Source organism: Puma concolor, chromosome E4 (genome assembly GCF_028749965.1).
Source record: "Puma concolor isolate L17-30 chromosome E4, mPumCon1.1.hap2, whole genome shotgun sequence".
NCBI classification, from domain to species: domain Eukaryota; kingdom Metazoa; phylum Chordata; class Mammalia; order Carnivora; family Felidae; genus Puma; species Puma concolor.
Window position 1 is genome coordinate 52,828,339 of NC_141683.1, and position 26,246 is coordinate 52,854,584.

The 26,246-nt window shown below is 47.4% G+C and overlaps 1 protein-coding gene across 2 annotated transcripts in view; it reads left to right on the forward strand.

Moving 5' to 3' along the window:
* TNR (tenascin R) overlaps nt 1–26,246 on the forward strand; it is a 409,362-nt gene that overhangs the window by 312,368 nt on the left and 70,748 nt on the right. The window contains exons 3-6 of one of the 2 annotated variants that reach the window (XM_025920987.2): nt 12,686–13,247; nt 15,742–16,218; nt 22,259–22,522; nt 25,814–25,929. In XM_025920987.2, coding sequence (XP_025776772.1) covers nt 12,749–13,247; nt 15,742–16,218; nt 22,259–22,522; nt 25,814–25,929 — 1,356 coding nt within the window. In that variant the 5' untranslated portion in view covers nt 12,686–12,748. Of the gene's footprint in view, nt 1–12,685; nt 13,248–15,741; nt 16,219–22,258; nt 22,523–25,813; nt 25,930–26,246 lie in introns of those variants that run through there. The other variant, XM_025920988.2, reaches the window with a different exon arrangement.

The following is a 26,246-nucleotide window of genomic DNA, read 5'->3' on the forward strand; positions in this document are numbered from 1 at the left end:
AAAACGCACTTTGTCAAGACAGAGTGAGAGAAAAGGAATGTAAGAAATTATGTACCCTGAAAAACCACTCTCTAAAGTAATGAGGAGAGCTAATCGGAGCCTCACTGACTGAATAACTGCAAAATAAGATAAACGACAAGCGAACCACCTTCTGAGGTTTTCGGATTAGTATTCATCTTAGGCTCCAATTGCAGCAGCAGATGTCAAAGGGTTTCTTAATCACATCGTGTCCCGCTTAAAACACACTGATGGTTCAACAGGCCCGCAGAGGACAGAGCATGTTTCTAAAGATGCCAGTCAAGGCTCTGAGACAACTTGGCACCCTCGTCCGTAAACTCACGCGAACACCCGGGTGCCACCACCCTGGGGACAGGGCCCCTCCTCAAGGAGGATCTTCCTTATTCTCTACCCCTCACTCACCACAACTGCCTTTCCCTCTGTCTCCTCCCTTCAAAATCTTTCTCATTCTTCAAGAACCAGCTCAAAGGCCACCCTCCCCATTGAGCTTTCTCTAGAGAGTCTTGCGGTTGAAATGCTTCCTTCTGCTGGGCTCCCTAAAGAATATTTCCCCAGACTTCTGAGATGGCACTCATCGTGGTCTGCTGTTTATTCTCAGTTTCTGAAGACCTCCCTCCCAGTTACCCAGAGAGTTACCTGAGAGTTCACTAGCTCGTCCCTGGCGTCTCAGATGGAACCCAGCCCAGCGGCTGGCATGCAATCAACATGTAACTGAAGGTAATTAAGCCAGTTGTGTTACGTATACCAGTACTCTGAGAACTTCCTCGAACTTCGAGGAACAGATAAGGATGTTATTTCATGCTCTAGAAAATATAATTCACCTGTGTGTCGTCTTTGGGTCAGGCTGGTGCTATTTCATGCTCTAAAAGGCATAATTTACACAATGAAGGAAATAACTCCTTTAGACCTCCAGAGCTGAACTTTTATAAGTTGCCACCTCCAATATACAGGCCATCTGAAGAAATTAATGAATATCCGATATGAAAGCAATTATTTGGTTCCTGCTGGAAGGACCAACTCTGACATAGTTATGCCATATAATTGGAAACAGCATGAATTTGATATTTGAATCTGTCATTAGACATTTTTAGAGCGGATGAATTATCTAGTATTCTGGATGTGAGTGAACATGATTTTTGCAGGTGACTACTCCTAAGATTTGTTTATTTTCTAAAAGGTTTCAATGCCCTAGGATCAAGCAAATAATTCCTACATTTACAGTTATAATTAATTAGAAGTTCGGAACACACATTTATAAATTGGCATGGCCCAGAGTTGGCCTCCTGGACCCACTGGTCCTTGGACATCAAGCCCTAGAATCAATGAGAAGACATGGCCAGATCCCTTATCTCAGAAGTACCCACAGTCATGTATGTGTTGTTTCCATAGTCTAGCTTTAATTGATTTTAAGTCTTTGTAAAGACTGAACGTGGTCTCTTCAGAGGCAGAACTACCTTGCCTTTGGCCCTGAGGCTCTAATAAACTCTGCTTCTGCTGTGCCCTCTGCCCCCTTCCCCCTCTCCCTACCTGCCCTCTGCAACTCCTGTGCACCTTTCCACCCTCTTGCCTCCATCTGAACTGGGACCACAGCTTCAGGAAGGCTTCTCTGGCCACTGCTCCCACAGCCAGCTCCATTCACTGCTCAAGACACCTGTTAAACTTGGCACGAGGACCTTGAGTGTAATAATAAAAATGGACTGCGTCACTTTTTCTTTTGGTATCATGTGTATATGTCTACTCTTCTAACTGGATTGTGAGCCCCGTGAGGGCAGAGAATACACACACACACACACACACACACACACACACACACACACATATTCCAAACCAATTTCTCTCTCTGTTCTATGGGGTATCCCAGGCAGGAGATAGAAGCCATTGATTTGGGATGCAGTTTGACGGGCGGTCCTTCTTACAAGGGAATTTTCTTTGCATTTTTTTAAATGTAAAAAAGAGGAAGATGAAAAGTAATACTGATGACTCTTCAAGAAGAATAATTGAATAGCAAATGGTGGCATGGTGTTCTCTCAGCTCAGGAAACACAGACGAAAAATAGATATTAATGATAGCAAAAGGTCAGACTCTTGGAAGAATTTGTGACCAAAAGGGTGGAAACTAATGAGGAATTTATTATTTATGTCCAACCTACTTCCAAAGGATAGAGGCGGGTGATGAAGGGGGGCTAAGGCATCCACAACTGAACTGAGAGTCTGGAAATATGACTGAGGATTTAGCTCGGCTCTAACTTTCTTCATGTAGTTGGGCAAATCACTTCCGTACTCTAGCTTCATCTGTAAAATGGGAATAATCCCATGGACCCTTGTGAGGATCAAATGGGACTATACTAAAAAATAAATATAAATATAAATTGTATTATACTATACTATATTTTTTTGTTACATTATATTAATATTATTACTATATAATAATTAATATATGTTAATCATAGTATATGTCAACATGTAATAGATTATATCATTAATATATTATGGTATATATTTTCATATATTCTACAGGTGCTATAATATATTATTAATGTACTAGTTAACTTTGCACATATTAATACATTATAGTCTATTAACATATTACATACATTATTATGAATATATGATATTTTTGTTAAAAAAATTTTTTTTAATGTTTATTTATTTTTGAGACACAGAGAGACAGAGTGCAAGTGGGGGAGGGGCAGAGAGAGAGGGAGACACAGAATCTGAAACAGGCTCCAGGCTCTGAGCTGTCAGCACAGAGCCCGACGCGGGGCTTGAACCATGAGATCATGACCTGAGCTGAAGTCGGACGCTTAACCGACTGAGCCACCCAGGCGCCCCTGAATATATGATATTTTAAAATACATTCAGATACCCTACAGAATCATCTGGGGTCTATGAAAATTGGATCCATTCTTACCTAAATGGAATCTTCATTTACCAAAAATCATGGGCAGGCCTGGAAGGCAGACTGTCGGTTGTCCCTGCGCATAAGGAAATCGGTGCCCTCCGCCGTAAAGCTTGTCCAGCCTTACCGACTGCATTGTAAAGTGGAAATTCAAAACGAGGTTGACCTCACACTCACTTCCGATCATGAGATTTTTATGACTCGCTGGGTATCATTCCCATGACTGATATTCGAGACCCCCGTATTTCAGATGAAAAAGGCATTTCTTTGAGAGGTCTGGCCAGAGAGAGCTCTCAGAGGTGGCGCCAGACGGAGCCGGGGGTGGGGACCAGAAGCCAGATTGCCCATCCGTCCCTGCCACTGTGGTTTCTCTAATCCACACTGACACAGAACCACATACTGGGCTGACCATTTGCGACGAAAAGTGAATGTGGCTCCATCGGATTCTGAACCGCAGACCCTTCCTGCGGATTCTCACGCGGGGCCCAGCAAGGTGGACGCTGTTCGGGCCCGGGCAGTGGCCGGGCCTGGTGGGAGGGTTGCCGGGGCCTGGCCCCGTGTGCCCTCCCGCGCCACTCCGCGTCCTTGCTGACAGCTCTGGGCCAGCCACGGGCCCTGTCTGCGGGGAGGTTTCTGCCCTCGGGTTCTTTTCGGAAATCTGACAGGCCCAATAAAAGCCCAGGGCTGAGGGAGACGGCGGGCTGAGCCCTCCCGGCAGCCTGGACCGCGCCACCGCTGACACAATGGGGCCGGCTGTAATCACATTACACCCTCCTCTTTCATAATTACCCTCTTTCTCCGAGTGACAGAGCATCCCAACGGCAGGGAGGGAACTATTTTTAAACTAATTCTTACTAAAAAAAAAAAAAAAAAAAAAAAAAAAAAGGCACAAAAAAGAGTGTCATTTTTCCACAGATACAGTTCTGGTTTATAAATCGCCCCTAGGGACAGAGCGGGGACTGAGGCTGGCAGGAACTAGACGATCCAAACAGGGCTGTGGCCACCCACCCCTGGGGATCACCTCTCCTTCCCAGCCCAACAACCTACACGCTCACTTTTTCTCTCCCATCTCCTGTTGTTGTGTTTCCTGAGGAATTTCTGCCCGTCTTCATCTCCTGTGTCTCCTGAGTCTAGGGGAGCAAAACAAGAAAAAGAAAACCCCAAAGGCATAGCTTCATTTTGAGTGACTAGTGCCTCGTCTCCTGGTCCCCCACCCCCACCCCCACCTTCTGGAAGCCAGGTCTCCTCTCCCTTCTCTGGGCATGCTTTTCCATCACCGGCGCAAAGCTCTTCAAGGTGAACAGACAGAGCCAGGAGAGGGCCTGTGGAGGTGGCCAAGGGAAAGAAAAGCCACCGGAGAACGACTTTATCTGGGGCAAGAGCTCCAGCCGAGCCAGGTGACCCCGGCCGTGCCCGCGGGGGCCTCGGGAGAGCAGTGGGCACCTGGTAAACAGGGCACCAGCTCGCCTGGAGGACCGGCCTGCTCTCCGCCTCTTACAAATTACCCAGAGACACCTCTGGTGCCGGCCCCGATAATTACATTGATAAGGAAGCGGGGTAGAGGAAATGAATCAATGGCCCTGCACGGATTTCCTGAGTATCAATCTGCCGAATTACCGCAACTCTATTGCACTCTCGTTTGGAGGGTCATTAGCTATCTGTCTTGCTCACAACTGCTGGCGTGTCACCGAGGCCTGGGTGTGCTCACTGTCCCTCAGGGTTACCTATGCTCACTCTGCCTGTAGGAGTCTCGTCTGGTCCTCTCGCCGGCCTGGCGTGTGTCCATTTTTCCTTCTCCATCTCCTCTGCTTTTCCCTCCTGCTTCCCCTACCCCCCAGCGTTCCCACTTTCACTGGCCCATGCTGACCCTCGTCCTGGAGTCTTATTAACTGTAGTTGGAGGAGTCATCGGAGAGGGGGGAAGACCACGAGGGCGCAGGGAGGCTCCTCTGATCCCCTCCGGCCCGGGTCGCCTTTGGTCACAGATTCTGCGTCTAGCTTACAGGTGAAACCACCAAAGCCAGGTCGTGGGTCTCAGAGCAGGTGGGGCCCCTCTGAAGGAGACAAGCCTACCAAATGTGGCGCTCCTGGATACGCCCTGGGATTAGGCCTTGCCTACCAGCGTCACCGAAAAGCGCCACAGAGAGAGACCGCGTGCAAAACAGTCAATATTCTTTGTTGGGGTAGGAGGCGGAGGTAGAGAATGAGGCCAGAAGGGGAGGCTTCAGGGACGCAAGAAAGAAAAGCCGCTTGGAAGTAATTAAGTGACATGAGCTTAGCAGAACTGAGGGCGCATTTATTCAGTCAGCATTAAACGAACGTCTGCTTCACTCCCCTTCTCCCTCAGCAACGTCAGATGAAGGGAGAAAAATGGAGCCCCTCCTGCCATTCAGTCCACACTCTGTCTCTGCCTGCCCCAGAGCAGCCACAGCAGCCACACAGAAGTGCAGATACAAGAGAGAAGCAGACAGGCCTGTGCTGTGGCCTGTGGTGTACTTGGGGCTGAGCCGTGTGGGCAGCACGCCGGTGGGAGCCTGTGCAGGCCCCGATCTCTGTAACCACTCAGAAAGCACACGTTTTTAAATGTCCCCCAGCTCCTCTAAGATCAAGGCTTACTGGTTCAGAATTGTTCTTGATTCTTTGGGACATGGTCGAGGCTGGGCACTTGTGAGTAAAGAGCCATCAGACAAGACTTCCCTCCAGTGGGAGAGACTAAAGCAATTTCTGGGGTAGCTGCCTGCAGTGGTGGAGAAAACATTAAGCTAAAAGTCATCGCTGTCAGGACGTCCTAAAGATGATCCCAGGAGAGGAAAGTGTTGATTTTAAGAACTCTGAGTCTCTTCATGAGAATGGTGTGTGGCCACTAATTAAAGCTGGCTGAAGACAGTAGTTAGGAATACAGACGATGGTCAGCAAGATCTGGTTCAGTCTTGGCTCCTCTGCTCATTAGCCGTGCAATCTTGGCCAAATTCCTTGGCCTTTCCTGAAGCTCATTTCCTCGTCTCAGATAATGGAAAGAAAGAGGACCAAGCATGTTAGCAAAATCACCACAAGGCCCTGCTGGTTGTTTACAGAGGTCTGATGGATGGATGCCTCTTTCTGGTTGGCTGTTGCCCGAGCCATGCCTGTTGCTAAATATCTTGCCTCCTAAACCTCACCCCTCCCTTGTTTATAGGATTATTGTCCGGAATGGATACAACAATATAAGAAAAATGCTTAGCTTGGCGCCTGGGACATGCCCAATTAGCTGTTGCTTTTGTTATAGATTGAATGGCGTCCTACAAAGAATGTATGGTAAAGTTCTAACCCCCAGTACCTCAGAATGTGACCTTATTTGGAAATAGAGTCATGCAGACGTAGTTAAGATGGGGTCATACTGGAGCGATGGGCTCCTAATACAGTATGACTGATGATGATCACGTGAGACACAGAGGAGAAGACAATGTGACAATGGAGGCAGAGATTGGAGTGACCCATCTAATCAAACCCGAGAATGCCAAGGACTACCAGCCATCACCGGAAGTGAGGACAGAGGCATGGGAGAGATGTTCCCTCAGAGCCCTCAGAAGGAGCCAGTCATGATGATACCTTGATTTTGGACTTCCTCCAGTCTCCAGAACCGCAACACAATAAAGTTCTATAGTTTTGAGTTAGTCAGTTGTGGTGATCTGTGACCGCATCCCTAAGAAACAAGTATAGTTTTATAGTGAGTAGATGCCTCAAAGCCACATGAGACCATGAATTCATAAAGTAGCGGCAAAGAGAAGATCGTAATGTTCATTTTAGTTCACCCTCTCATGTGATGCTTGAAAGTCCATCTTCAGCATTCTCATTAAGTAGTCTTTTGGCTTGTGCCTAAATACCTCCAGTGACAGGGAACTCACTACCCATAATGACAGCTCAGTAGTTCTGATGGTTAGAAAAATTATTCTTTATATGGAGCCCAAATCTGTTTCCTTGTAGATTACCCCAGTTGACGGAAACTACTTCCCTCGGACCTTTTGCCATACAAAAGTCCAAACCTGGGGCACCTGGGTGGCTCAGTTGGTTAAGCATCCGACTTCAGCTCGGGTCATGATCTCACGGTTCGTGGGTTTGAGCCCCGCATCGGGCTCTGTGCTGACAGCTCAGAGCCTGGAGCCTGCTTCGGATTCTGTGTCTCCCTCCCTCTCTGCCTCTCCCCTGCTTGCTCTCTCTCAAAAATAAACATTAAAAAAAAAAGTCCAAACTTTCAGCATTCAACAGCCTTTCAAATACTTACGTCCACTGAGCAAGAACATTCACGTTCTTGTACATATTAGAGTTTTAGGAAACGCAATGTCTTTTTGTGTGTGACAAGCTTCTGCTTTCTCTACCGGAAGAGTAATCCATTAAAATCTAGTTTTGTATCGTCTCCTGATGGGCTATTACGCTGCTGGAAAAACCAGTACCAAAATCTGTGCCTCAAAGCCAGAAGCTTATTTCTGTCTCACCTACTGCCCATCCACTCCGGGTCAGCAGGGGCACTGTGTGTGTTGTAGTCACTGAGGGGACCCAGACTGAGAAAACAGCCACCGTCTCGAACGCTGACAGCCACTAGGCGAGAGGGAGAGCTCTGGAGGGTCTCTCGTCAGCCACCAGCAATGAATGCACTAACCCGGAAGTGACACGCTTCACTTCCTCAGAGCTCAGGTGTCAGTTCTAGTGGCCTGGCCACACCAAGCCAAAAGGAGGCCAGAAAATGTAGTCCTACCACGTGTCTGGAAAGCCAGGCCAGAAATACTTGGCAAAGGGAGCTGACAATTATGCTACCCCTTCTGCGTAGCTGTCCCTGCTACCCCTGACTGGCTTGTATTACCTGCAGCCTCCTCTGGGCGTTCTGTGTATTTGCTCGTCGTGGTAATGATGATATTACACTGTTTTGTGTTTCCATCTTCTCCACAAGGCTGAGAGTTTCTCAAGGATAGGGACCAGGTCACAAGAAGTGTTTGGTTGGGGAGGAATTTTAGAAGAGTGACCCTATAGCCCCAGTAAAAAGCCAGAGCCCTAATAGTGGTTTACAAGGTCATATCTGGCCCCCACTACTTCTCGGACCTCACCTCCTCACCTCTGCTCCTTCCTTCTTCACTTGGCCACAATCTCACTGTCACTCAGACTCACTGGTCCAGCTCCAGCCTCAGGGCCCTCACACTCGCTGTTCCCTGTGTCTGGAATGCTGTTCCTCAGCCATTCATGTGGCTCACCACTCCACTTCTTTGAGGTCTCTGCTCAGCTGTCACCATCTCAGAGAAGCCTTCCCTGACCATGCCCTGTAATATCAGCATGATTTCTCCTGCCCTGTTAGCTCCCTCGCCCCTCACCTTTTCTTTTTTCCCACAGCAGTGGAGTCTTACCACTTGCTGATACAAACACACCTCAAATGCATCTTACATTATCATTCATTAAATACCATATAATATGCATTCTATGATACATTGTATGTGATACACAGGTTCCCCTGCTATCTGAAAATAGAGCCTTCCTAGGAAAGCTCCTGGAAGCTGAAATGGCATAAAGTGAAAAAGCAATTACCGTTAATTTATATGGAAAAATTGGCGAGCATTCCCAGACCCCCAAAATAACCTCTCTTAAGCTTTTCTAATACCTTATGACACATCTCACTAACGGATGCACGAAATACATTGAGATAAAGCACAGATGCCCACACAGTCCAAAGCTCCAGCGGATTGATGCCTGGATGCCCAGCGTCATTCCGGGAAGGAGCTGGGCAGTGGCGCTCTCCCTGCTTGAGGTGCGCTCTGCCTCTGTGACGGCTCACTGCACAATCAACGCTGAACACTATTTTAGCTTGTTGCCTTATTTCCTAAAGGCGAAAATCCTTTTCAGAACTCTTCCCCAGTGCAAACTGCCAGAGTGGAAACTTTCAAAAAGCAAGAGATACCTGCACACAATTATTTTCACCGTATATCACCCCCCAATGCACACGCCCCCCCAATGCACCCCCAATGCACACGCGCACACACACTCGTGCAAACACACTTGGATGCAAATTCTGTGAATGGAGGAAGCAGCATTTGGCAGATACTCAATAAATATCTGTCAAATGAAGGAAAAAGGAACCAGTATACTTCCCAGGTCTTCACTGCTCTGGACCCACATGCCAAATTCCTCCCTGTGACAAGACTGAGTCCCTTCAACACCCTGGCCACCCCGAAGGGATCAGTGATCAGTGCAGTACAGAGCCAAACAGCCCCTTGCTTCTCCTTTATTTTCTGTATTTTAACTCATTAAGCCTAAATTTTTTTTTTTTAATTTTTTTTTTCCAACGTTTATTTATTTTTGGGACAGAGAGAGACAGAGCAAGAACGGGGGAGGGGCAGAGAGAGAGGGAGACACAGAATCGGAAACAGGCTCCAGGCTCTGAGCCATCAGCCCAGAGCCTGACGCGGGGCTCGAACCCATGGGCCGCGAGATCGTGACCTGGCTGAAGTCGGACGCTTAACCGACTGCGCCACCCAGGCGCCCCTCATTAAGCCTAAATTTAAAAGATTTTGGAACTTGCAAATAGCACAGTGTCGACTGACTCATAGCAAGTTTGGTTATTGACTAAGATCTTAAGTGTTTTTCACACATAAAGCCAAACTTTCTCTCCATAAATATTTTTGTAGTTGTTTTGGATCTAAGTGTAGGACCTGACATTTTTCCATCTTCATTTTCCTGTCACTTGCCTTCCTTTCCATTTATAACATCATCTCTTCTTTCACTTATTTATTGAGTGTCTACCGTGTGCAAAAAAAGCTGTATTGAATGCAATGGGTGTTAGGTGGCAATTCTACAGTTTCCGGGGGCGGGGGGGGGGGGGAAGCTATTCAGCAACATCAACATGGATCAGACGGACCAACTCTAGTTCAGTAAGAGAGACAGCCTTCAGTGTATGAGTGAGCATCAATGACTGGTAGCAGAGGTGTTTCTGGGAAGCTTTGGGTGACAGGAGGGCACAAGTGGCACTCTAGGGGGGCACCGGCTGGAGCACCTGGAAATGGAAAGCAAGCAGCACCTCGAATTGAGAGCTTGGAAAGAGCTGACAGCAATGAGGGCAATTTGGTTCAGACGTGTCACTCCATCCATCCCCAAGGGTGATGTAGGTCATTTGGATGTGACCGGCGGAGCACCGCCTCACACATGACTCCAAGGACCTCCCCCCTTCTATGAACAAGGGGGTGCTAAGTTGGGGCTTTCCTGCTGTCCATGAGTGGAGGAGACTTCTCACATGTTCCAGTGATTTCAGGGCAGTCCTTGGATTGGGGAAGAGTCAGAACAATTATTCTACTTGTCTGCAAACCACACTTATTTCAATGAATAATTAGCAATTATTTTAATGAATGCCAGGTACTAGGTAAGCATTATACAGATAATAACTCAACCATTACTGTAATTCCATAAGAGGGGTACTGCCATAATCCTCATTTTATTTTATTTAAGTGTATTTATGTGTTTTGAGAGAGAGAGAGAGAGAGAGAGAGAGCACCCGGGAGGGGCAGAGAGGGAGAGAGAGAGAATCCCAAGCAGGTTCTGCACCATCAGTGTGGAGCCCGACAGGGCTCAGACTCACGAACCGTGAGATCATGACCTGAGCCAAAACCAAGAGCCAGACACTTAACTAACTGAGCCACCCAGGTGCCCCAATCCCTGTTTTATAGATGGAGAAACAGAGGCACAGAGGCTAAATGATCTACGTACAGCTAGAAACCAAAGGAGCTGGGTGTGAACCCAGACAGTCTGGCTCCAGTGCCTGTAGTCTTAACAGCTCTTTTCTGCTTCCTTTTCATACTGGAAACAGGGACAGGTTATGGTCGAATATATAACGTCAAGGTGGCTGAGTAATGAGACATGGTTTTAAAATTTTTTTCAATGTTTATTGATTTTTGAGAGAGAGGGAGAGAGAGAGCAGGGGAGGGGCAGAGAGAGAGAAAGACACAGAATCTGAAGCAGGCTACAGGCTCTGAGCTGTCAGCACAGAGCCCAACACGGGGCTCAAATCCACGAACCATGAGATCATGGCCTGAGCTGAAGTTGGACGCTTAACCAACTGAGCCACCCAGGCGCCCTGAGACATAGTTTTTATACTAGTCACTAATATAGATTACTCCTACCAAAATCAACCCTCAGACATTGTTCAGTTGAGAATAATGGATAGATGAGAATAGTGAATAACTTGAAGATAATAGAAGGAGATAAAATAACTTGGAGAATGATTCAACCCTTTGCTCACTGGTCATTTACTTATTAATTCATCTGTTTATTCACCCTTCCATGCGTCCACTCATTCATTCAACAGCCACGTACTGAGCACTTTTGCTGCCCTAGGCGCACGTCAAACGCTGCAGAGAAGACGTGGTCTGACCGGAATGGATTTAGCAGTCCAGGTGGGGAGAAACAGGCAAAGGAAACCCAGGTCTAGTGTGAGAAATGCTGTCAGAGGGGCTCCGCGAGGAGAGCGGGGGTTCACTTTGCCTCACTGGGGGAACAGAGCAAGGGATAAGAGGGAACAGGCGAGAGAAGGCTTCACGGAGGAAGGAACCTTGGACCTGACCCTAGCAAAACTTTCTAATTTCAATATTCCTGGGAAGATCCTAGCGTGAACACAATTTCCAGCAGAGACAACAGAGAATTGAACATGCTTCTCAAGGAATGAGATGGAGCACAGCAGTCAAGATCACAGCTTTTGGAGTCAGTCAGGCCCGTATTCAAATCTGACCTCTCCAGGCAGAGCTGCCTCCATTATGAGATGGGGACAGTCACCGGGCCCCTTCGTGGGGCTGCCTGCGGGCCAGGAAGATCCCGTGCAGGATGCACAGTGCAGTCTGGACACCGCGCACAGTCAGATGGCATCAGCCATCCTTTGTGCCTTCTCAGAGTCAGAGCCACCCTTACCCCGTCCCTCCATCTTTAATCTTCTTAGAAGCTCTAACACTACCTTTAGAACCAAACTTTGTAAGCCTCTTTCCTCTTTTACATAGGGAATAAAAAAGAAATATAATTTCCGTAAAACTGATTTGCATTATAGTAAATTTATTGTTCTCTGTGGTTCTTGGTGACTAGGTAATCAGCAGAGGAGCTAATGCATTATTTTAGCAATTTAAACAGGACCTCGGAAGAAAGGCACCCTGTGGTCACAAAGCACCGGGACTAAACTAATGAGAAGATTAAAAGAAAGTTCGGCTCACACAGTCCCCGATAATCACAAATGTACCCTAGGATTATTAACAACCACAATTACCTGGAACTATATTATCTGCCTGGTTGGTTATTCGAAAGTCAACTTGTATTGAATACATGAGCTTAGAGGAGTTAATAAGTTATTTTGAAGTGGCTGGCGGGGACCCTTGCTAATAAACACGTGGGAAAATATGAGGATGCGCCTGAGGCTCCACGGTGCCTTTGTCCTACTTCTCACTCAGACGTGAAAGAGGCTCTGAGCTCTCCTTGGAGGAACAGTCTGTCTGGCTGTCCTCACAGGTCCTCTTTGCTGGGACCACTTGCCCACCACAGGGGCCAGCCCCATACATTCTAGATAAGTCTTTTGGGAAATCAAGATGTCCTTCAGCAGAAGATCCCTCCCCCTCGGCGACAAAGCTCTGGGCTTTTTTTGACCCTGGTAGCCATTGTCCCTTCCCAGCCTCCCCATGGAAAATCTTAACTGCCTATTCTTTAGCTTTGTAGAATTGTGCCCAGCCGTGGCGCTTGGCACAGCTCTCAGGGGTCATCTTGTTCCGTGGTTTCTCTTGCAGATTCCCGCAGCTCGGTGCTGGGAGCTGTAGGCTGGTCTCGAACCCAGAGCTCTGGCCGAGAGGATGGGGGTAGACGGGGAGACGGTGGTCCTGAAGAACATGCTCATTGGGGTCAACCTGATCCTTCTGGGCTTCCTGCTCAAGCCTTCCGAGTGTCAGCTGGAGGTCACCACCGAGAGGGTCCAGAGACAGGCGGTGGAGGAGGAAGGAGGTGTTGCCAGTTACAACGCCTCCGGCAAAGAGCGGCCGGTGGTCTTCAACCACGTGTACAACATCAACGTGCCCCTGGACAGCCTCTGCTCCTCGGGGCTGGAGGCCTCGGCCGAGCAGGAGGTGAGTGCCGAAGACGAGGCATTGACAGAGTACACGGGCCAGACCTCAGACCACGAGAGCCAGGTCACCTTCACCCACAGGATCAACCTCCCCAAAAAGGCCTGCCCGTGCGCCGGCTCCGCCCGGGTGCTGCAGGAGCTGCTGAGCCGGATCGAGATGCTGGAAAGGGAGGTGTCGGTGCTGCGGGACCAGTGCAACAGCAACTGCTGCCCGGAAAGCGCAGCCACAGGTAGGATCTGGGGGCGCACGGGTGTCCGAAGGGGAGCAGAGGCACAGGGGGGACGGCGCACCCACGGAGGGAAAACTGCCCTCGTCTGCAGCTCTCTGTTCATATGTCCCGGTGATCTAAATGCGGTCCCTCCCCAGGGGATTCGGGGCAGGGACTCTCTCCACTGCTCAGCCGGTTTGAAATACATTAACCTGATTTTGGAGGGACGTGTCAGGTAATGGTACATCGGTTCAGCGCAGCAACTTCTGTGGCGAGCGGGGAATCTGATGTCTGTCTTCATTCATCTTTGGTTTTCTCAGGCTGTTGAACTGATACCTATCCATGTTAACCTCGGGACTAGAGAATGCAGGTCCTCTGTTCTCTCTGTCGCAGCCTCTCTCCCATCTGAGTCAATGATAGTCTTTAAGGTCTCGGAGGACCTGTCCCCGTCTTCTCCGGCAAGATGGAGGTTTTGCCCCCCCCCCCACCCCCACCCCGCAGACACACATGCAGGTGCACTTGCACACACACACACACACACACACACACACACACACCTGCTCACACACAATCACAGAGCTCACTCCACGCCTCCAAAGGCTGAGTGTCCAAGAGATTTATTTACGTCTCGCCTCACCCACTCCCGACTAGAGACACTTACGAATTTCTGACTTGACCTCTCTGGGAGAAGTCATTACATCTTCAGAGCCAGACTCCCTGAGTTCAAACCCTGGCTCTGCTACTTACTAGCTGGTGTTTAAGCAAGTTATGGAACTAACCCGTGCCTTCCTTCCCCACCTAACAATGCTGATTACGCTAGAATGGCAGGGGTTATTTAGTATAAGATTTGGGCTCTCCAGGTGAAAGCCTGCCTGCCGGTGAGCACCACGGAAGCAACAGTTATCAGCTGACCCTGAATATATAGAAATTGTGTCAGTTTCCTTCGTGCTCAGTCCTCTCATCCAGCAGGTATCGTAGACCCAGGCCATTCATTCTTTGATGAGAAGAGGGATTTGTCTTTACTGACTTGGGTTCTAGTTTTCACCTCTACAGGGTCTGATATGTCAAGGCCTTCACAGAGAAGAAGCAGGAGGCAGCAGGGATGACCTTTAATGGGGCTGGATGGCCCACGTGTCCAGAGGGTAGCAGACACATACCAAGATTAGGGGAGGCTTTCGAGTAGTGAAATATTCCACAGGTTTCCATACCTCTTTCGCCTCCCCAAAACTGAGACTGTAAATAAACAATTGTGAAGATGAGAAGAGAAAGTCCAACCTCCCATTCTTCCTGTTCTTCAGTGAGAACTTTCAGGCTACTTTGCCTTTTCAGCGGAGCTGAGGAATATGGGGAAGTCATAGGTGTTCATGGACATGAACTCTGGGCAGCGTCTGAGTGGGCATTCTACCAGCCTCCCCTCAGGCTCCCCGGCAGACGTGGAAAAATCTACAAGCAAGAATTGTGTGAAACAATGTCAGTGTGGTGTCCCTTCAGACCATGGGGCTACGTAAAGTGGCAGAATTAAAAAAGGATATAACTTACTTGTCCCCAGAGCCAAGTGCAGAGAAGCATGCCAAGCAGGTACTGGGCTTGTGTTTGCTTAATTAGTTTATTTGATTCATGCTAGACAGATAAATCAACCACTGTAGTTAGAGTGTGGTAAAGGCTAGGACAGAGACATGCATAAAATCCAAAAAGATCACAGCGAGCAGTAACTAAATGAGACTGGAGTTATGGGAAGCCTTAGAAGTTACCCTGGTGCTGAGTTGTGATAAATGAGCAGAGGTAGTTAGATGGGGGGGGGGGGGGGGGGAGAAGAGGGAGCAAGATGGGTCTGTAGCACATATGACCCTGTGTCTCAGACTCAGCACTCAGCCTATATCCCTTGGGTCTCCATCAGTCCCCACAGCCAGCCCCTGGGCGTCTTTGTCACGGACTATCCTTGGTCTGAGGGAACCTCCTTGGCCAGCCCGAGAAGACGAGGGAAGAGCGTGAGGGTTTACACCACCCCAGGACAGCCCTTAAGCCATGATGAGGTTGACCTGCATCCGACCTGTGGCCGGAGCATCCTGAAGGATTAAACCCAGGTTATCCTCCCTACGACTCTGCCCGTTCACACAGGCTTGGGCTGTGGCTTGGCTCCTCCCTCCCTCATCTTCCTCTCTCCCTGACCAGTTTCTCCTGGGAGCACTTTCTCATAAGTCACCTTGACCTGAGTCCTCATCCGAGGACTACTTCTAGGAAACCCAAGCTAAGACACACTGAAGGTGAGCTCCTGGGGGATGAGGGGCCAGATCTCATTCATCCTTGCCCCCGGCATGGTGCGAGGCATGGGCAACCCAGACTGGGGGAAAATATTTATGCAACTGGTTATGTACCAAACTGGGTGAAGTTTCACTGTCAGCAACACTAATCTGACCAGAGAGCGAGAGGAGGTCTCTGCCTGCCACCCCCCCAACATGCACCACTTACCCGAGGTGCCGCTGCTGCCCTTTGACCTTCTCCTTGGCCGTTGCAGGACAACTGGACTATATCCCTCACTGCAGCGGCCATGGCAACTTCAGCCTCCAGTCCTGCGGCTGCATCTGCAATGAAGGCTGGTTCGGCAAGAACTGCTCTGAACCGTACTGCCCCCTGGACTGCTCCAGCCGGGGCGTGTGTGTGGACGGCCAGTGCATCTGTGACAGCGAGTACAGCGGGGGCGACTGCTCAGAGCTCCGGTGCCCAACGGACTGCAGCTCCCGGGGGCTCTGCGTGGACGGGGAATGTGTCTGCGAAGAGCCTTACACGGGCAAGGACTGCAGCGAGCTGAGGTGCCCCGGGGACTGTTCGGGGAAGGGGATCTGCACCAATGGCACCTGTTTCTGCCAGGAGGGCTACGTGGGTGAGGACTGCAGCCAGCAGCGGTGTCTGAATGCCTGCAGCGGGCGAGGACACTGCCAGGAGGGGCTCTGCTTCTGTGAAGAGGGCTACCAGGGCCCTGACTGCTCGGCAGGTAGGAAGGGAGGTAGGAAGTGGAGCTGCATGGGGCGTTGGGCAAACTCACCGGAAGCGGGAAGAGAGATGGGAGGGACGGTGTATTTCATGCAAAATAATTCCCCGTTGGGCTGTGCTCATTTGCTTTACAAGAAAGCTGGTTTCTTGAGTCAGTCACAGTTGACGAGGCAGATTTAAGGGGGGAAAGGGCAGGCACCAAGAAAGTCAAGTTTGGCTGAAAGTTGGATCTTACCCCTGCGACTGGAACGACAATGGTAATAATGGTGGCAGCATTGCACTGTCCTTGAGGCAGAAGAAAACAGAGGGCCACACCGTGGGACCGGCCACTCTCTAACTCAGGGGGTTTCCATGAGCTCCACCTGCCCCAAAATATCCCCTCACCTGTTGCCATATTCCAGGGACACGTCCTTCCCAATGCTACTGCACAGACTCACTAGGCACTCTGGTAATGTCAGCACTTACGTATTGCCAGCGGTTATTCGTTTATGAAATGATCTAGAGTCCACGTGGGAAAAAAAAGTCTTTACAGGCAAGGAATGAAATGCAAACAGGAATAAAGTCCTAACAGCATCAAGCAACAACTCACATTCTACCAATTAGTACAGAATATTAAAAGGCTGTGACTTGCTTTGTGCCAGATGACATTGAGCGAATTGGAACCAGCCCCATCTGTAGTCTTACCTCGTGGAAGCTGATACAAAGGTGCTGTCCTGAAATGAACATCTAAATCCAGCAGTGGGAAAAATATTAATATCTCACGGGAGATAGTTCTTTTCACCCGAAAGCAGATTATTTTCATCATCTCACTTTTATTGCTCATCCTCTTCTAACTAAATCAGTGACTCTTGCTGACACATTTTGTTTTTGTAGCGGGTGAAGTGACTGATCTCGATCCTTTCCATTTACGATCAAATCCATAACAGTGGTTCCGATTGACCACTGGGAAGATTTAAAAATGAAAATCGTAACAAATGTTTTTAAGCCTTCTGATGGACTGTCCCCTGGAAGGTCAACTTCAGTAGCTTTTTGTTCTTCAACATCGCCAGGGACCCCCACCCAGATAAACAGACTAGCCGGACAAGGTTCCCTGAGTTGTGACTTCAACCTAAATTCTCTCAAAAGATCAATGGCAGTAATGAAAAAACGAAAAATAAAAAAAAAAAACGAAAAAAGCAAGGCAATAACACACTGCTAAGGAAAGGAATCTTTCACATTCCTTCATTTTTTTCCATATTCAATTATCTCATTTAGCCTCCCAATTTTGTTTACTGAACTATCTTTCTAAAAACACAAATAGCTGTTATACCAATTGTTCCAAAGGAAGATTCAAGCAGAAGTTAAGCCTCATCACTAAGTTAAGCCTTTGTTTAAATCCCACGTCGGTAGGTAGTCGCTGGGAAGGGAAGGGTGAAACATGGCCCTAGGTTCCATCCACAGGACGAGGCTCCACGAAGCCCCATCAGAGGATGCTAAGGGTTGGCTTGAGCCATTGCCATGGATGGCTATTCTGTGGCCCACATGCTTCTCAACAGAGTAGATCTTTGCTGGGCTCTACATACCTGCCATGTTCTTGACCCTGCTTGTCTACAGAAATGGGTCAATTTGCAAACAAAATCTTAACCTGACCCTGGATCCAGACTGAACGGTAGATAAACCCACCTGGCCACTCATGGAAGACACAGCAGCTCCTGGCATAACCGCAGCTCGGTTGACTCCAAACCATGAACACATGTTACCTCCAATACGTTACCTCTGTGCCGTTTGAAGAAGACTTCCGGAGGCCCGGATGAATTACTTCACAGGTTCCCCAAGCATGTGAGGAAGGACAGTTGCATAACCTCCACCTGTTTCTATAGCAACCCTGGAGCCACCACTCGTTGCAGGAGGTGCTGCTCTCAATGCCTGCCTTTCAAACCAAACACTACAGGTCTCTTCCAGAGAAGTATCTAGGTCATTATCTAAAGTGCTACTTTGCTTGCTCTTTGTGAAAAGGCTGTGGGAGAGGGGGCTGTTTACCCACTGTTTGCCATTTCTGGCCAGATGCACACACCACAGCGTCACTGCTTCCCTTGCCAGCAGGAGCGAGGACAGGAGAGAGAACAAGGAAGGTGAGCTCGTGGAGAGCCACAAAATATACCTCTGCAAGTGTCATTCTTTTCTCTTTGGCAAGGCCATGGCAAATAGCTGCCCACTGTGTGGGCTTCATCCTGAGCCCCCCCTAGACCACTAGAGCTTGGATACAATTGAATAGTGTCAACAAGGCCACTATGTTTGACTCTGAGCCTTGATCTTTGCTCATAGCATGCCATGGGACAAAATCTCAACCTTTCTGCCTTTGTTCTCTGGCCGTGTAAAGATAATAGAACAAAAAATGCATGAATATGAGCACTCAAAACAGGCCGTAGAAAGAAGCTACACTGGGCTTCTCATGTTACAAATTTAAAAAGCAGCAGTCCAGAGAGACAGAAAGATTTTTCCAGAGCCAGACCGCTAATTAATGGCGGAGAAAGAATGAGAACCCTGGTCTCCTACCAACTTCTAGCACTCTTTAATCCTCTCCAGGCTGCTGACTAGAGCGGAATTGAAAAATAAAAATTTTAAGAGCCACATACATAAAGAAATAATCTTTTGATAGGAAAGCTGAGCCCTGTCAAATGAGTTTTTAAGGTGTTAGAGGTGGGGTAGAGAAGCACGTTAAACCATTTGTCCACGTCTGCCCCCAGTGAAGGAGGTTAGCACAGGATCTGTCCAGTGAGCTGGCCAAAACTCCCCATGAGTCAGCAGGATTAAAGAACCACCAGAGCAGGGACTTGAAACAATCCAGATTGCTGTTCCCTGGACTTCAGTCAGACCTGCGGAGATCCATCAATGTCAGCCTCTGCCTCTGCCTGCACTGCAGCCAGCCAACCTTTGGTACCTGAAATTACTCGCTCCTTGGAGCAAGACACTTCGTGGAACTAATTCCAACTGCTCTCACCACATATGTGCACAACTGAGGCAAGATCTAAAAAGCCAACGGCATGGAATCTTTGCGGATAAGCAACTCTGATTCTTCAAGCCACAGTTTATTCCTTTTTAATTGTCTGCTCTTCCCCCAAGTTCGAAGTCAGAATCCCAAAGAAAGTAAGACCACGAACATTTTGCTTCCATCCCAGACTCATTGAATCAAGGCATATGGCTGTTCTACGGTGTTTTTTAATAGCTCAATACCATTTCATTTTATGAGAATTACTGACATCCCAGTACACGGCTGCCGTTGAGGCATAGAATGAATGGTGGTGGTCTTGGCTTCTTCCATTGAGCCACGGCCCCCAAGAGTACCTTCCACCACAAACAACACCATTGCTGCTTTCTCATCACAAGTGAAGGCAATGCTTACCACCAGGCTCAGGTCTCAAGATAAAAAACTTGCCAAGTTAAGCTGTCAAGATAAAAAATCCTTCTATACTCTCTTTTTACCTTAAAATCCCAAAATTCTCTGCTTGGATCATTATTCGCTTTATTTTCTGGGAGAATGAACCAAAAAGGAATACACTGACTCATCCCAAGCACTCTAGGAGTTATTGATGACCTGAAATTTGGAATGGCCATTTCTGTGACTATGACAGGAGAAGTCCCACTTAGGCAACTTGGAATCAGTTGTGTTGGATCGCAAGAGGCGAGCAGTAGAGAATCCTTTTTACAATAAGTTTCTTACCTCTAGGATAAGCACCAATCCAGAATTCATGTCCTAAAGAATAGTCTGAACTCTCCTTTACTGCAATTTACTTTAGATGGCTGTGTATAAATGAAAAAAGGCATCTGGCACAATCCGTAACCTGTCCTACAAATTGTAGGGGAAAGAACGCTAGGTACGGAAGATATGGGTTTGAGAACCAATTCTGACCCAACTCTTTGAATTTTTAGCAAGTCCCTTAACCTGGGTCTCAGTTTCTCCACTTATAAAGTTGGGATTGTTATATCTACCCAATCTACCTCATAAGGCTGCCATTAAAGGACTTCTTAACATTTCATTTAGATGGTGTGTCTGAACATGTTTTATAGACCGGGAAATGCTGGGCAAATGTAGAGTGATAATTGTTTACTGACTAAGAGGTTCTAGAACCATTGTGCCTCATTCAAATCCTAGCTTCTGTGTTTGCTGATTGTGGGAGCCAGTTTCCTCATCTATAAAATAGGAGTGATAATAATATCTATCTCATAGTGTTGGTAAGAGAATGAAATGGGATAATCCAAGAATGGTTGGCATTGTGCCTGGGATACAATAAATGCTCAGTATAATCATGCAAAGCACTGACACATTCTATATATAAACCCATCTTGCCTTGGTCCAGGGGCTGGCGTGCATCACACAGGCTATCCCAAAGATCTCAGCACCCTTCAAAGCCTTAATAATGTCAGCATTAGAAATGATATGAGCTTATAAATGATCGTTTGAAGTTTAATTATTGAAATCTCATTTACATGTATTTGGTCTTATAAATGAAAAAAAAAACCTGAATGTTTATGATTTTTTTGTTTCAGTCAGCATTCGCCATCTTCAATCAGAGAGAGCTCTGCTTTCTAGGTGGTTTTATACAATGAATAGTTTGGGGAAAAAACAGTCAAAGCAAATGCCAAACACCGCAAATATATGTTCCTAATTTCCATCCCATGAGTCTGAGTTAAAGGGCTAGTTATCTCTGCCTCTGCCGAGGAGCTGGGGGCACCTGTGTGAGCACAAGAGTGCTCTCCACTCACATGATCCTGTGAATGGCAGCTGGCTCAGCCCTGTGCTTTTGTGGAGGTGAAAGAGTGAGAACATTCAGAGGAGAGGCTCAAAGCCAACGGCAACTCATAAGCTAACTACAGTCTTCACTACATGTAAATTTATGAGTTAATTACAATGATTTAAATATATTTCCAATTTTTTTAAATTTAATCTCTGGGCAGTTCCCATGACAGGCACACCCCCCAGTTGGGCTCAAAGGTTCAATTATTTAATACTCACACTAGTGGTGCGTCTTCACTTCCTAAGGGAACCATACATGAAAGACTATTTCAGTGAGGTTTATTCTTGGGTGATACTTTGAGTAACATTTGAGAAGTGGAACAAGAGAGAAAAAGCAAAGCCCTCAAGAATGCCTCTTTATCATCATCCCCAAGATCAAGGCTAATAAAAATTAGTTTAACACAAGTTACATTTCTTTCAAATCTTAAACAGTCTCTTTTTAAAAGGGAAAATAATACGATAAAGCATTTGAAGGCCTTCATAGGTCCATGGCACCCAGAACTTACTGTTTTGGCTTCTTATATTTTGTAAGATAACCAGGCATAAGCCTTTATTCCCACTTGCCAAATCAAATATTGGTTCCCAGGGTAATCTGGTGACATACACTTATTACACTACCAGAAACGTTGGCCAGCTGTGTGCTGTTAAATATGTAACAACTAACTCTCTAAGGGAAAAAATTAAAAACCTTGCTTTGTAGCATTTGCCAGTGTCCATGGTGGAAATACTCCTTCCACGGCCAATTTCAAAACACCAACATGACATACATCACTAAACATGGGGTCGGGAACAGTTTTGCAGTAGAATGCAATTATACAGTATCTCCACCAGAGAGGGACAACACATGTAAACCACCTCAAGGACGTAGATAAGAGTAAAACTTAGTGGAATAACTTGAAAGGGACGAGTTTTGAGTATTTACTACCTTGTCTTTAATACAGTTTACTTAATTGTAAATTTATAAAGTTTAATCTTTAACGATGGCTCTGTGTAACAGCTGTCTTGAAAAACTCCTGAAAATCTGACATTCAACTTTTGCAAGCCAGCGAGAGCAGGCTCCAGCATACCACTCACTCAGGGCCCCGTGGAGATAGAAATACTGAGCACAGAAAAGACAACAAAAGGGAGTTACAAATCACTCAAGGCCAGCGAGGGGAGTAGAACATACAGACAGGCATGTGGGGTGAGATGTGAGGAAGAGAGTTGAGTCCAGGATGGGGAAGGCAGTCCTCTGAGCTCATGCTATCTGTGTATTGCCTCCCGGTAGTTGCCCCTCCAGAGGACTTGCGAGTGGCTGGTATCAGCGACAGGTCCATTGAGCTGGAATGGGACGGGCCGATGGCAGTGACGGAATATGTGATCTCTTACCAGCCGACGGCCCTGGGGGGCCTCCAGCTCCAGCAGCGGGTACCTGGAGATTGGAGTGGTGTCACCATCACGGAGCTGGAGCCAGGTCTCACCTACAACATCAGCGTCTACGCTGTCATTAGCAACATCCTCAGCCTTCCCATCACTGCCAAGGTGGCCACCCGTACGTAACATTTCCCCATCCTACTTCATTTTTCTTTTTTCCTACATGAGATCATGGGCATTCATGATAGCAGTGTCTTTTCTAAATTCTTCGGGGATGCCTGCAATAATCATTGCTCTTGAGGAAAAGGGCTTCCAACAACGTGATCCACTTAGTAAAGGGTAAATCATTAAAAAGGCACTTCCGATTAAGAGAATTTCCAAATGCAGGCAGCTCCCATCAATTATAGAACCAAAAGGACAAAAACCAATTATTGAGTTCTGACTTGTTATAAGCTTGAGTCTGATTAGAAGTCAAAGAAAGTACGAGACTTATGCAGACTTTGAATCTAGTTAGGGATTCAAAACGAGGAGATATGAAATAGGACGTATAATAAGCAAGTGCTAAATGGTATGTTACAGATGGTAAGTGTATAGCAGAGTGGGGAAAAAAATCTTATTTAAAACCACACTGACAACACCCACTTCTCCTCAGAGAGAAGTGGCATAATTTCTTCATGGTCTTTTGTTTAGCAAAATAGAGTCCGTCTTGATTATAAAAGGTAAAGCTCCAGAGCATAGTTTAGAAAGATTCAGTGGAGAGAAAGAGAGGTGGAGACAGAGGCAGAGGCCAGCTAAACTGTTCTCCATAAGCAAGAGCTTTTCTTTTTTCTCCAGAACAGGGAGAAATTCCTATAGGTGCATATCTGTGTTTTACACGTATTTTATTTAAGCATAGAAAAATTTTAAAAGCTTGCATACCAAGTATTAACATTGGCTACATCAAAGAGGAGAAGGAGGAGGAGGAGGAGGAGGAGGAGGAGGAGGAGAAACAAAGGCACTGTTATTTTTTTTTCTTTAGACACCTCTGATTTCTTAAATCATCTTTTCCAATACTGCTTCTTCAACTCTCAGACACCAGCTGGGTGACTTCCAATTCCATTCAATTCTGACGTCATCTACCTGGAGTTAGCGTCAGATCCCACAGGTTAGGGATCTGTATCTCACAGAACCGCCCGGTCAGGTGCCAGTCACTGGTCCAAAGTTTTTCCCGGCACTTCTGATTGGCCCACAACAGTTTCCCGCAACCCTTCCTTGGGTTGGACAACTCCTTAGAAATTCACAGAACTCGGGAAAGTGCTTGACTTACCAGCACTGCTTTATTATAAAGGATACAACTCAGGAACAAGCAAATGAAGAGATGCATAGGGCAAGGGGTCGGGGGGGGTGGTGGTGGGGGGGGCTTCCATGTGGCTTCTTGGCCACCTCGCCCTCCCAGCACCTCAGCATGTTCGCTGACCTGGAAACTCTCCCAACCCTGATATTTAGAGATTTTTGTGGAGGTTTCATTATGTAGGCAAGATTGAATCGATCACGGGCCATTGGTAATTAACTCAGTCTCCAGCGCATCTCCCCCTGTTCCCTGGAGCTTGGAAGATGGGTTGAAGGTTCTGATCTTTTAAATCGTGACATGGCTTTTCTGGAAACCAGCTATCTAACTATCTCACAATCATACAAAAGATATTCTTATCGCTCTGGAGATTCCAAAAGTTTTAGGAGCTGTGTGCCAAGAATCAGGGACAAAGACCAAATGCTTTTTACTACGTTGCACAGAGATTTTAGAGGTAGCAGGAAACTGGAACAAGATAGTAACCATGAAACAGAAGCCCCTGGGTCAGTAAATGGGACCTATCACCAAATAAGGGATAAGAGATCTCAGTCTATTTTATGTAGGTCCCAAAGGACAAGATGGTATTTGGATAATAAATGCCATGGAAGTTCAGAGAAAGGAGAGGTCAAAGAAAAAAGAGAAGGTCTTGAAGGTTTCACGGACTTGAATCACACTCTGAAGGACAGGGACAGGCAGAGAGGAAAGAATGCAAGAAATCGTCCCATCCCCTTGCTTTGCAGGTGACAGAGATCTTGTTAGAATACTGGATTCCCCCTATGAATGCCGACTCTGTAAATATGCCTATAATTATCTCTGTTTATATTTGACCTTTTTTTTTTTTTTAAATTCCTCTGGTGCCTGAGAACCAGTTTTAAATATCTGCAATGATTGTGCAGAGAGGCAGGTCACCATCTGCCGCCTTTCCCACCTTGCTCCGGGATGAGTCACCACAGCAAGTGGCTGGCCCGACTCCCAGGCGTCTCCTCTCCGGTCCACGTGCACACACCGTGATGAGGTTTCCATCCCCCACGGCGTTTATTATGTCAATTCAGGGCATCCCCTCAGGCAAGCTCCCAGGTGACAAGGACAAAATCATGTAAACTCACCTGACGTGCCTTCGAGTGGGTTCAGAATCAGACCTGCCTTTCAACCCAGAAGCACCGAGGAAGCTTCCAAACAAGAGGGATGAGAATCTGTCAGTTTTCCAATGGAATATCCCACGAGAGGCAAAGCTAAAATGGGAGCAGGCTCCCTGGAGAACTGAGAAAAGTCATGCTGCCGTATTTCAGGGCTGGTAATTGGAACTCCATTAGGACAGGCATAGCTCCACCTCACGGAACCTATGCATGCCCGTGCGTGTGTGCATGTGCGTGTGTGTGTGTGCGGATGGGGGTCAGATAAGGGGCGATTAAAAAAGGAATTAAAAACAAGATAAGTGAGGCAAAGGTGACTGAGGGAGCTAAGGGACAAATAATGAAGGAGAACCAGAGAAAAGAGGGAGACAGTGGAATGAGAGCCAAATTCCCAGTGTCCGCCATTGTCCTATGTGTGTGCCTCTGCTTTCCTTGTGTATGTGAAATGGAACTCTTAGACCATCCGAGACTTGGTGATGTGGGCTAAGCAGAATACTCAGACTGCCCGTCAGATGACCAAGAAAAGCGTTCTAGTCTTTATTCTGAAGTTGGCTTGCTCCACATCTTTAGCCAACCGTCTCTGTACCTCTCTTCCCGGGTGTGAAATGGGGACATTTTATTGCCTCTCAGGAATCCTTAGAGCCTCCAAAGGTAGTGTTCAAATTCTCTGAGAAAGGCATCATATTAAATACCAAGGTTTGCCACATTAGTAAGGAAAGGAAAGGGTGTCTTTTGTCACCTATTATGCAATAGAAAGCATTTAAAAAGTAGTTATTAGATGATGTTTGTTAAGCTCACTCAAGTATTCATTCACCAATACAGAGCGGCACCAGGGCCACGACAGAGCAGGCCAGTCCTGCACGTGGGACCCACGGTGCTTGTTGTAAGATTGAGATTGCCCAGCAGACCCGTGGTGTGGAGGGATCGTACCCAGGCAAAGCCCCAGGTGATGCTCTCTGTCCCTGCCAGGGACAGCCAAGACATGGTCACCCACATTGCTGTGTTCCAGATCTCTCTACCCCTCAAGGGCTACACTTCAAGACGATCACGGAGACCACTGTAGAGGTGCAATGGGAGCCCTTCTCATTCTCCTTCGATGGATGGGAGATCAGCTTCATTCCAAAGGTAACGCCCATCTGCCACACTGCTAACCAGCCTTATGTGGAGTATTCGTACCCTCAACTTGGAATCCGGGGCTTCAAGGAGGACACTGCCCAATACCTCTTTCCATGCCACTAAGGATACAAAGGGACCTTTGTGGTGTCTGGGCTCACAAAAGCATGGTGGGGACTGACTAGCAAGAGTGGCCCTGAGCCTACCAGCCTGGCCTTGGAAGACAGGATGTGGGAAGCAGCCACCAGGCCCCAGCTCTCTGCTCAGCTCTAGGGTTTGGCAAGCTATGATTTTAGTGAGTCTGAAACCAAAGCTTCAAAACTGTGGGG